The sequence below is a fragment of the Callorhinchus milii genome, unplaced genomic scaffold (genome assembly GCF_018977255.1).
Source record: "Callorhinchus milii isolate IMCB2004 unplaced genomic scaffold, IMCB_Cmil_1.0 Scaffold6, whole genome shotgun sequence".
Lineage (NCBI taxonomy): Eukaryota > Metazoa > Chordata > Chondrichthyes > Chimaeriformes > Callorhinchidae > Callorhinchus > Callorhinchus milii.
In genome coordinates this window covers 28,789,422-28,801,577 of record NW_024704747.1, presented here as the reverse complement: position 1 = coordinate 28,801,577, position 12,156 = coordinate 28,789,422, and the positions used below count along the sequence as shown (strand labels likewise).

At 40.2% G+C, this 12,156-nt stretch overlaps 1 protein-coding gene across 2 annotated transcripts in view; it reads right to left on the bottom strand.

The window, feature by feature from the left end:
* Window positions 1–11,533, bottom strand: part of gpd2 (glycerol-3-phosphate dehydrogenase 2 (mitochondrial)) — a 34,117-nt gene extending 22,584 nt beyond the window's left edge. The window contains exons 1-4 of one of the 2 annotated variants that reach the window (XM_042336469.1): window positions 11,320–11,533; window positions 6,999–7,105; window positions 3,095–3,112; window positions 1,272–1,446 (exon numbers count right to left, since the gene is read on the bottom strand). In XM_042336469.1, the coding sequence (XP_042192403.1) occupies window positions 1,272–1,446; window positions 3,095–3,112; window positions 6,999–7,097 (292 nt within the window). In that variant the 5' untranslated portion in view covers window positions 7,098–7,105; window positions 11,320–11,533. The remainder of the gene's footprint in view (window positions 1–1,271; window positions 1,447–3,094; window positions 3,113–6,998; window positions 7,106–11,319) is intronic. The other variant, XM_007889917.2, reaches the window with a different exon arrangement.
* Between the last annotated feature and the right edge of the window lie 623 nt (window positions 11,534–12,156).

The window sequence follows — 12,156 nt, the reverse complement described above, 5'->3', positions numbered from 1 at the left end:
TCCAGTGCCTTGGGACGTCCTCCTGACATGAAAGGCGCGAGACAAATGTAATTTGTTGTTGTTGTTGAATAAAAAAGGTCTTCATTTATTCTACTGAACCAGAATAAAAGTAATATGTTTGCCCACAAAATATACAGTTAATTCACTTTCCAGTATATTCTATGAAGCACTTTGAAACGTCTCAATGAGACGGTAAGGGGCTACATCAAATGCAAGGATTATTATTATTATTATTTTGATTTCTAGCAGAGATCCATGTAACATGCACGCTTTACATGTGGTGAGCCACTGAGTGTTCTGAGGTAGAACAATTTCTCAAAAAGTCCCTATGAATTGCAGTCGGTGTTCAGAAACCTATTTGGGTAACAGGAAACAACTGTTTGACCTGGTGGGGTAAATGCAAAATGTAATTATCAGGATCTGCAACTCTAATCAACTCAAGCAATTAGTTTTATTTGATTATGGACTTCAGATCAATGTGATATAATTAGGAGCTATTCAGTTGGAGAAAGGCATTACATAGGGCACATGGACAATACATGGCTAAGCAGTGAGGAATGAATGAGGTTACAGACAGCAACAAATTAAACCGCATCCATGCGGTTTGTGATTACTTAAACCTCTTCACTAGAAATTCTCGTATGAATTGGCACTATTAATGTAAAGCTAACACATCCTTTTTGTCATTGTCAATGGGTTCGGTCTTAATTTGTTTCAACGATAATTAAAGGAGGATGAAGATATAGAAAGAAATTGTTTCAATACAGGTGATTTCAGATGATGTTGCAAATCAGCCAACAACAACAACTTGCATTTATATAACGCCCTTCACTCGGGAAAGCGTACTGGAGTGCTTGTGCAGCCAAGTGCACCTAACATATTTCTGCGAGGACTAAAGTTTTTTTTTTTGGAAGAGATTATTACCCGCAGAAAGCCCACCAATCGACTAACAACCGAGTGCCCACTTATTACTAGGTAAACAGAGGTGTGTGGAATAAGGAAACTTGCATAAGATATCAAACTCGCGAGGCGAGCGTGCTGAGCCCTACACTACAGGACTCCACTTTATTAACACGTGGGAAGGCAGACGGCTTTTAACCGTGCAGAGTGGTGTCACCGGTCAGGTATTCAGTGCCATCACAACGCCAAAGCTCTGATCCCTTGTAAGGCTGGTAGAGATTTTACGGATCCCAATTTACTGCGCCATAACAGAGCTCTTCGGTAGCAGCAATTTTGTAGATTTTTTTTTAAATTACGAAGGGCTTACTTACCCCGAGTCACGGCGTCCAGAGCACAGCCACATCCTGTTGCCCCTCCTCCAACCACAAGGACATCAAACTCTGTGGTACTTTGCAGAGAAGCCACCTGATCTGCTCTTGATGGTAAACCATTTTGAAAATCGCCTCCGTTATTTCCTACCACATGAGCATTCAAAACGTGGTGGCTCTGTGCAATTAAAACAGAGTGACAATGAAGCAAGACTCCAGGCACATGAATTTTCCATACGTCTCCAATTAAAAGGCACTGAGGTGATAGCAATAGAATAGGAACAGACTGTTTTTTGGCACTATTAAGTACTCCGTTTTCAGAAGATGTGAAATAATGTTCATTAACAATAGCAAAAAATGCTTTATAAATCTTCCACGTCTTTTATTTAGAGCTAGAGAGAATTCACGTGTGTAAAAATAAATAATAGTGTGCAAATAAATGATCAAGGCCACGTGATACTCTCTGGAATGGTTTCAAACTCTGGGCTACATCACCCATAAGACAAATTGTACATCACTCCAAGTTGAATAGCAATATGTTGAGTGTCCTTTGCATCAGCAGTAATATCATTTCTACTTAATTCTGCTAGTGGTAACACACAACCCAAAAAGAGACACCACCAACAAAACACCCTATCTGCATTTCTAGAAATTAATTTTACAATTTATTGTGTGTTTGATGCAATAAAAATAGCAATTCTATCATTCCATCATTGAAATGAAAAGCTACCACCCTTCCTCCATTCAAAGCAATCAAAACTGCCTCAGACATCCTATACATCATCACAAAACCTTGGCTATTCTATAAAACCATATAAAGTTCTTATTGATAAAGATAATTTTTGTGCTAATTACAAATTGTGACCCTTCTATTGATGGGTTATGTTCTCTATATCAAGTTATTGTGACATTTACGGATCCTAAACCGGACAGTGCATTACACAGAACCTTTCCACACTAAACCTGATCATTCATGGGTTTACCAAACTTTTACCAACAATTCTGTTAATGTGACTGATATATTTAACATAAATAAGCCACATTTCCTTAAAGATATCTAGAAAGCAGGGTATGAATTTAAAAATATCAAGATTCGTTGATTTGTTTAATACCACATTGAGTGTAACTAGTTATACAAATATTTTACTAAAATAATAAGCGGGTTGAAAAGCCATCTTATTAAGCAGTTTACTTGGTTAATTCCTTCAAAAAAAAGTCTCACTCCAAGGGGGGAAATAGAAGTTTAATAATGACTAGATGTTTTATTCAAATCTGCACGCAGAATTTATACTGAATGATTATATCAATTTTGCTCCTGCTGAAACACAATTAGACTTGCAAATTCCTGAATGTACAGTACCAAGACATTTGCAATTTAGGGCTTAACAGCAAACGAGACCTATTAATTATCATCTACTTCCNAAAAAAAGTGCATATTTAAAGACCGCAGACAATTAACAGGCAGGTTTGTCCTGTAATCACATTTTAGTTTAATGCAAGACTTCATGCAAATTACTGTACGAGACAAAAATTTCATTTGTTTTCTCATTGGGGTTACTCACAGATCATGTTCTCTTGTTAAAAGCATGTAGTACTTTAAACATGTATCAGACTGTAATGAACTTAATATGAAACATTAATGTACATAAATCACACACTGTATGTTCAGATGTTGCCCTATCTTGTTTGAGAATTTGAAAGTAATAAAAGTAAAGGATGGATTTGAGTTCCTGTATAATTCTCTTTGACAAGAGAAGAGGTACAAGCAGGTCAATTAAGTAAATGTGGTCATTGCTGTCACACTGGAAAGACAATATTCAACCTACCCCTTTTTCATGTTGTTTCTTCGGAAATGAGCAAAGGAACAAAACAAGAAAAAACAAACCATAAGTAGTGAGAAACAAACAAGTGATGATAATCCTTGCGTTTGATACGGCCTTATCAAATCTTGGAGACATCTCGAAGCACTTCCACAGAACATACTGTAAAGTGAATTGACTGTGTATTTTTTGGGCGAAAGTACTGTGCAATAACTATCGTTCAATAAATTCCCAGCTTCAGTGTTGAGCTAAGCTTGCATATAATTTTCACTGCAATTTACCTGGTTTCAGTTCCAAAAAAATTTTCATTTATTATTAACACAAAAGTCATCATTCATTACTACATGACTGTAAATGAATAATATTCTACCGGAAACAACTGAAAGCCAAAGTTTTAATTCTTCAAGGATTAAAATACCAAAAAACCACAAGAGTAATGAATTCCATGTTATGGGAGAATGATAATTATTTTTTTTCTTCCTTCCTCGCACATCAAACCGAGACTGCTTCAGGCAGCCTTCCCCAGCCTCTGTCAGTGCAATTTGTAACCGGTCACTTGGTTGACAATGTTTGCGTGGCTCACGCTCATCAATATGGCACAGCGCCTCACCTCTACCTGATGTGATGCCTCAGACACCTTGGCTGCAACCAAAACCTTGTGCACGAGACACGGTGTACCAAAGGCGTGTGCGTTATCATTCTGCAATTCCATGTGTTGGTACACAAACAAGGCTGCTTTGTTTATAAAAACGAAACCCACTTATTTAAATCTGCTCTTTTCCCTAATTTTGCTGCGTAAAACTTAAACGTTATATAGGGTATCAATCTCGCCTGGGAGTCAGAGGTTGTGGGTTCCAGCCTCTTGTAGGCTTGCTTCATTTTTTGGTATTCTAATCATCAGAAAATGAACGAGGTGGAAAGAAACAAGAAAGCGCAAACCACTGCCTTTACAAACCATTTAGAAGGGAAAAGTAGAGCTCAATCCTAGTCACGCTCATCACATTTAAACTGCAGCCGGGAACATTCAACTCGTCAGTGATTCTAAACATGTCCAGCAGGATTCGCAACGCACAACCTGTTTATGGACCTGCACTATAATAGTTTAGTATAGAATTCCATTGGCGTAAACTAGGGTACGAAACCTCTATTTTAATATCTGGACCAGAAAGACTAGCAAGACATGTTATATGTGCTTTCACTCTCACCTTCTGCCACCATCACCATCTGCCCTCTGGATGTGCAAACCAATCACTGTTGGGCCATTATAACTGCATAGATTTTTCGATGAATTGTCCCAGTGTGAATGGAGGTATAAATGTGGCCCTTCCAACGTCTGAACCAGGAGTAGACTGTAGCAGTTTCACTCTTGTTGTAACACTAGTGAGATTTTAGTTTGAGGAACTGAATACTTTGACGCTGTCAAGTCAGGACCGGTGTGTCAAGGGAAAATAATATCAACTCTTGTGCCATACTCTCACAATCAGAAAACTTTTCTGGATTACAATTAATACCAACATTTTTGGACCACATCCAAACATAAAGAAAGGTCAACATTTCTCATTTAATTTAGAAAACATGCTGTTGAAGATGCAAAATTCCCCCAGGCCATTTATATTCTGATTTTAGAATCAGAGGGAGGAAAAAAATTAAAAAATCCCTATTTTGCTCACTTTGACAATCTCGGCTTGATATAAACAAACTTGAAGATTATACAGCGAAACCAATGAAAGTTCCACCAGCAGTTTGTTGTGCTTTTCTCACTGGATATTCAGGTGTCTAAAATGAATGCACGGTATGTTTTTACCTAATCATTTCACAAAAAGAATGAAACATGTTACATGATCCTGTGTGTGTTGTTTAATATGATATAATGACAACTTGCATTTCCATAGCGCCCTTCACACGGGGCAGCGTCTCGTAGAACTTAACAGTGGCAGAGCCTGACACCGAGCTGGGGAGAGGAAGGAGGTGACCGTGGTCATGGTCGAAGAGGAAAGCCTTCAGTTGTGCTCCAAAAGGTGGGGCCAAGACGGAGGGATTCGGGGAGAGAGCTCTAAAGCTTCAGGGCGTAGTGGCTGAAAGGGAGATTAGTTCTGTGGGAATCACCTTCCGTCTCAGTAGCACATGTTAAGTGTTTCTCTCATGTTGCTTTGATAGTAAATTCCTCAGCCACTAAGGCACTAAGGATTTCCACCAGGTGGTAGTACAGTATCTACAGTGAATTAACAATCTGTCAGCACCAATCTAACTGGTAGAGCCCAGACAACGCCCGAGAACCTGTTCTACATCATGTCCTGCACACACACACCTATTTAATTACTGTTCTTACTAGCGTGAGTTCAATTGTTTAGGTTAGCTCTGACATTACATTACTGAATGCATTATATTTGGATATTACTAAGCATGGGTGTGATAGAAAATACTATAAAAGCTATCAGATAATGGAAAGTGACTATGAAGGCCAATGAGCCTTTATCCAAAAGTTATTTGAGGCAACAAGTGGTAGCAAGACGGAACACGTAGTTCCTTTAAACTCTTTGTAATGACTTGGTTACTTACTGCTGTTCTATTCAATGGTTTCTGACGTCAGTTTCCTCACACAGGAAATGGTTCCTGCTTGTTGGCAGATCGAGTTGTTTTCCCTTGCTGGGCCAGTTTAGTAATCAAAATGGATGAAATTGTATTTTTGAAATTCGATGCAGAAAATAATTATTTACCAGCATGAAGTGTACTTCTGCACCAAATTAATATTCATAATCTAGTTTAAAAGCATTTCTAGCTCCACAGTCATTGAAGCACCAACATAATCTCTTTATAATAAATGGTCTCACATGGCATAAGAAGCTGAGAGGAAGCTATTTTTTCTCAGCCCAGTGAGAAACAGTTGAAAAGAACAGTTGGGAATCCTGTAGCGTATATTGGATAGAGCACTCGCCTCGCAAGTGAGAGACGTGGGTTTGATTCCCGGGCAGGGTGAAACGTTGGACAAGTTTCCTTACTCCACACGCCTCTGTTTACCTAGCAGTAAGTAGGAACCCGGCTGTTAGTTGATTGGCAGATCGCTTTCTGGGGGTAATAACCCTTCAAAAAATAATAATAATAATAAGTTGGTCACTCAATCCACGGCTGTTTGTGGGACAGTGAGCAATTTGCTGCCACGTTTCGCCCAAAAAATACACAAGTCAATACACTTTACAGTATATTCTGTGAAGAGCTTTGAGACGTCTTAAAAGACGTGAAAAGGCGCTGTATCAAGTGCAAGGATTATTGTTATTATAAAAGAGGGCACAAAACCAAATCTTATCATTCCAGCAAAACCTGTGACATTACAAGATATTGCATGGCTTGAGAAGGCTTTTAATGTCGGGGCTGCAAGGCAATAAAAAAAAATTACAAATTATTTTGAAAATTCAGTACAAACTGAAATCAAAGAACATTAAAGTGGCATTAGGTTCTGAAATGCAATGGTTGGCACAGGTTTTGAAAAAAGATTCAGAAAAAAATTGAATCCTGCTGGTAAATGGACACGATAAAACAAAGTGATAATGTGCTATATCGAATGCAAGGATTATTATCAGTATTATGATGATGTTTCACTAGGACCAATAGGATATCTACTCTGACACTCCCGAAACAAAGTTATTGACGGGACTGAGTGTTTTCAAATTTCTTTTTGAAACATTTCAATACTGCATTCTTAGCCCCATTGGCGAGGTTTCAGGTGCAAATCCCTGACTGTCCAGTGCCTTGGGATGTCCTCCCGACGGAAAAGGCATTATATAAATGCAATTTGTTGCTGTAGTAACTTTGAGTGATGCTTTTGTAACGATTCTATGGTTGAGAATTACAATACCTCTGATTATGTGTGTGGAGTCAAAACAAAAAGTACTTTATAGAAGCAATATCTTACCTTATTCTTGGGTTCTGGTAATTGTGAAAGCCCAAACACTGCTGTGAGAGCACCGCCTCCCAAAAGAAAGGTCCCTTTTGCAATCTTTCGAAATGCCATTCTTTTCTCTGCAGTAAAAAAAATCACTAAATTATACACTTTCCCTGAAATTCCTTTACTCTGAGATGCAGGTGCACGTTGCACATATCTTCGCAAAATGGTGTTCAAATACATCATGTCATCAGCTTTTTGTGCAGGTTTAGCAACAGGTACAATTTTTGACTAATATTTAGACTTGCCACCTTGAAAAATCTCTATAAATGAATTACACCCCGGTGAAAATTCAACAGTGAATGTAACGCGCGTGTACTTAATCCTTTCATCGGATCTGCAGAGAATGTAACACGATATAAATAATAATAATAATAATAATTCTTGCATTTGATATAGCGCTTTTCACGTCGGGAGGACGTCCCAAAGCGCTTCACAGAACACACTGTAAAGTGAATTGACTGTATATTTGTGGGCGAACGCGGCAGCCAATTGCGCACAGCAATGTCCCACAAACAGTCGTGGATTGAAAATGACCAATTTATTATTGTTTTGGTTTTGGAGGGATTATTATTAGGCTCTGTGTGGAGTAAGGAAACTTGCCCGAGGTTTCGCCCTCTGCCTGCAATTGAACTCAGGTCTCTCACTTGCAAAGCGAGTGCTCTAACCACTGAGCTACAGGACTCCAATAGCTTGAACACTTCTCTTTGTTCGTCATTCAAATTTAAGAACATATTTTAAAGTTATGCATAAAATAAATAATAAAATACACGGGCTGTTCTGAAAAAGTAGTTTCAAGCGAAGATCAAAATGATTGTTAGTGGCTATAATGGTGCTTCAGGCACTGCTTTCTAGGATTTGTTAGGATTACACCAACGAGTTCTAAAGCCTTAATTCCAACAGTGAGTTGGTCTGACCTGCTGTTAAGAATGGTTTCAGGTGATATCGATAACAGCAATTCCAAGACCACATAGGCATGAAAAAGCACCAATTTAAGCTTTACTATTAATTATGAACTGTCGAGACCCAACATGCGTGCCCAAGCCGCCCACACTGAGAAAAATATTTCTCTGAGGAATAGACTTTACTTATTATTAATATTTCTGCTTGAATTGCCGCATACTTATTAATAGCTAGAGTCCAGTTAAGATGTCTATTGAAAAAAATTAGTCTCTTGCCATTAGGAGACAATTTCAGTTTCATGAAAAATCTGTTGATTTTACTCCTTTGGATGACAATGGTATTTTACATAATAATTAACGGAATTCAAATTAAGAGCACATGTGTTCTGCTATGGTGTTTCTGGTTTGCTTGAGCTCCAGTCAGTAAAGGATTTGGGTATATTTTTCGATTATGAAGAGGAAAAGTAGACACTTACTATTGTACTGACTTACTGAACAGAGAATTTATTTAGATGTGAGGAGAGCTGTACAACTCCGAAACACCACTGCCCAGAATGAGTCGATGAGAGTGAAATACACTTTTCTAAGCAGCTTATTGCATGAAGGATCTCCCAAGTTTCTGAAGTTATTCCAAATGTCTCTTTTATTGTTTAACCATATAATTCACTCAATAAATATGCCTGAACCTGCCTGCATTCAGTGCCAAAACGCTAAATCAAATGCAACTTTATGGATAAAACCTGAAATCTTCTCAATATATACTGTAGTACCATATTTTTGAGAAAACAAAATGTTGTGTAAAACATTAATAATAATAATCCTTGCATTTGATATAGCGCTTTTTACGTCGGGAGGACGTCCCAAAGCGCTTCACAGAACACACTGTAAAGTGAATTGACTGTATATTTGTGGGCAAACGCGGCAGCCAATTGCGCACAGCAATGTCCCACAAACAGTCGTAGATTGAAAATGACCAATTTTATTATTGTTTTTGGTTTTGGAGGATTATTATGCGGTGATTCACATATACTGAAAGAACTACAGATATTATATCCAATATCACATAAGCCACAAATATGCCAATAGTGCCAAGCACAAACTGTTTTCATTTATTTGCCTTTGCAGCTATTTCTCATGGGATTCCTGAATAGAAACACAAGTAGAGTCTCTTTCCAGTAACTACTAGCACTGCATCAAGTGAACCATGAGAGATCACAGAATATACTCTGAGGTGAATTGACTGTATATTTTTGTAGGCTAAGCTTGGCAGCCTGTTGCACACAGCAGTGTCCCATAAAGTGTAGTGACTGTTAATGAAAATTGCTGGTAAATGCCAGTACTGACATTATGATTGCGAGCAGAAGATAGTGATCAAGAATTTATCACCTAGTGAATTCCAGATGTGAACCTGTGCCCCTACTATCTCATTCAGTGCCCTGAAATGCCAACACACTGGCTGTCGGGAGGTTTTGTTAAATTTTCTCCCGCTTTTATGTTGCTTCTTCGTAAGTACGTCTGCTGCAGACAGATAAGTTTCACCAATACACTGGCTTCAGGAAACAACATAGTGGAACCACTCTGGCTGATGGCCTTGGCAAACCAGTTAAAATACTCTGGCACAACTGATTTAGCTGGGGATTCCCAAGGGCCATGTTTTGTGCATCCATGATAGACAGCTGTCTGTGGTATTTGACCTAAAGAATAGAATAAGAGCAGTGGATTATTTGGAAATGCAGCAAATTGTCACATTACACCTGTAGAGTAAAAAATAAATTAGTTGTTTGGAAATAAAAAAATTGTGTTCTAACATAAAAATTTAGTTTATGTAAATAGAAGGATAAGCTTTGTTAAACTTTAGGCAATACTTTGATAATTTGATTTCTGAGAATGTATTTTACATATACAGTGTAACAAACCTGTAATAATTATCCTTGCATTTGATATAGTGTCTTGACATGTCATTGAGACATTTCAAAGCGTTTCACAGAATACGCTGTAAAGTGAATTGACTGTTTATTTTGTGGGCGAAACGATTTAACCCAACCATATATGTCAAGTCTAATATATACCAACAAACGTGATCTGCTGGTATACAATAATAAAATGTCAGTAAATTATCCTGGTGACCTAGCAAGATTATGCAAGCCAGCCTAAGCACACAAACCTATTTATGTTTTAATAACCACAGGAGCACTGACATCACTCAACACAAGTTAGACAACCTGGCTATGAATAGCAGCAAACAAAAAGGCTACGTGTGGTTCAATTCACTTCAATTACAAATTGGCATCTCCCCTCCCAACACAAGACATGTTCGGTCACGCCACCTGCTTATTGCTCATGGTTTGGGGATCACACACTTGCTTCACATGCTTAGGCTCCTAATAATACCTTCTGGAAATAGTTAAACAGGATGCATCCCTCCAGGGAGAGGGTGCACATCCCATCCCGATCTATCTCTCGGAATTTCCACGTGCAGATGGGATGCATGGAATTCTCAATTGGGTTTGGATAAGAACTTAACAAATTGCAGGGCAGAAGAAGACCGAGGTCTATCCAGTTCGCCTTCCAACATCCTGGCAGTCGCTTGCACATGTCCCATAGGAGTCCTGTAGCTCAGTGGCGAGAGCGCTCGCCTCGCAACCGAGGGACCTGGGTTTGATTCCCGGCCAGGGCTCAGGGGCTGGATAAGGCGCTGTATCAAACGCAAAGGAAGGATGTCGTGTCCCAAACTGGAGACCCTTAATTGCGGCGACGGGTTGCCCCGCGGGTCAAACACCCTCCCCGGGTTGACCACCAAAAGAAAAACACACAAGAGACCCTGAGCTGAGATGCAAGGACCTGGCTGAACATCAGCTTAAGTTGCTGTAAAGTTCAGGCCACTTTACCCCACCTACAGACAGCCTTCCCAACCACTAGCAGCCCAATGAGGATGTGAGAGCTGTGACTAGTTGGGGGGTTGGGCTGTGGTTGGTTGTGATGCCGGTGGAACAGGAGGAGGAGGAAGAGGAACCAACAAAATAGGGAAGCAAAGCATCATCAGCCTGGGCTGGGAGCTGGGCTGAGGCTCAACTTCCCCCACACCCCCTGCCTGCATTTCCTGGAGAGAGAGAGAGAGAGAGGAGAGAGAAAGAGAAAGAAAGGAAGGAAGGAGAGAGAGAGAGAGAGAATGGTTGCAGAGAGAGAAAGGCAAAGGCTTAAACAAATGTGCACAGCAGAACGCGAGAGAGGAACATCCATCCCTCCCATCAGCAGAGCACAGCCTGAGAGAGGGGTTGTTGATGGTGTGGGAGTATCTACACAGGATGTCATGTATCCACTGCTGATACATTGCTCCCTCCCCTCCCCATCCCCTCCCCTCCCCATCCCTCCCTCCACCAAACACTCACCAAACTGCACCTCTCGTCTCCTTGCACATCACTTCCCCCAACGTCTGAAATAATTGTTGCTGCAATCTCTTTCTACCTCTCTCTCTCTCTATATATAATATATATATATATATGTACTGTACACACACACACACACACACCCCGGGCTGGTGTCTCGCTTCCAGCCCCAACCTCCTGCACAGATTGACAGCGTACAGCAGCCAAACAGCTCTCCCCCACTGGAGGCGAAGGTACCAATCAGACGGTCCAATGTGGGTCCAATGGGTCCATCAGGGCGAGGGCTGTGTGTGGGAGTCGCCTTCCCTGCAACAGTGAGACAGATGCTCAGGGGTGGTGTAGCTCAGGCAATCCCAGGTGATGTGGTCCAGGAGTGTCACTGACATCTCTATTTCAAAGCTGCAGTGCTCATTTTTATATATATATATATATATATGTATATATCAACATATGTGATGCTTATCTGACTTCATTGTGACATGACCATTATGCAGCTGTGTCACACCAACCCTCTCTGTGTGTGTTGAATGTGACTGTGGGCTATAAGAACCTGAGGGAGTGTGCAACCACTAAGGCCACTTGGCCCATCCATTCCATCACCTGTAACCTACCTGTTCTGTTCTGTTCCGCCCACCGCAGAGGAATGAAATTGAGCTTCCACCCCTGATCGGAGGCTTGTGGGCCAGACCCCCCCCCCACTACACGTCAGGGCTTGACGTTACCTTAAGGCTGACGAGCACGACAATAACTTGAATTTATATAACTTGCAATTCGCAGCATTATGTGGAAGCATTTATACATGAGTGTGTGTCCGGTGTTATAGGTTACCTGATCTGGTGC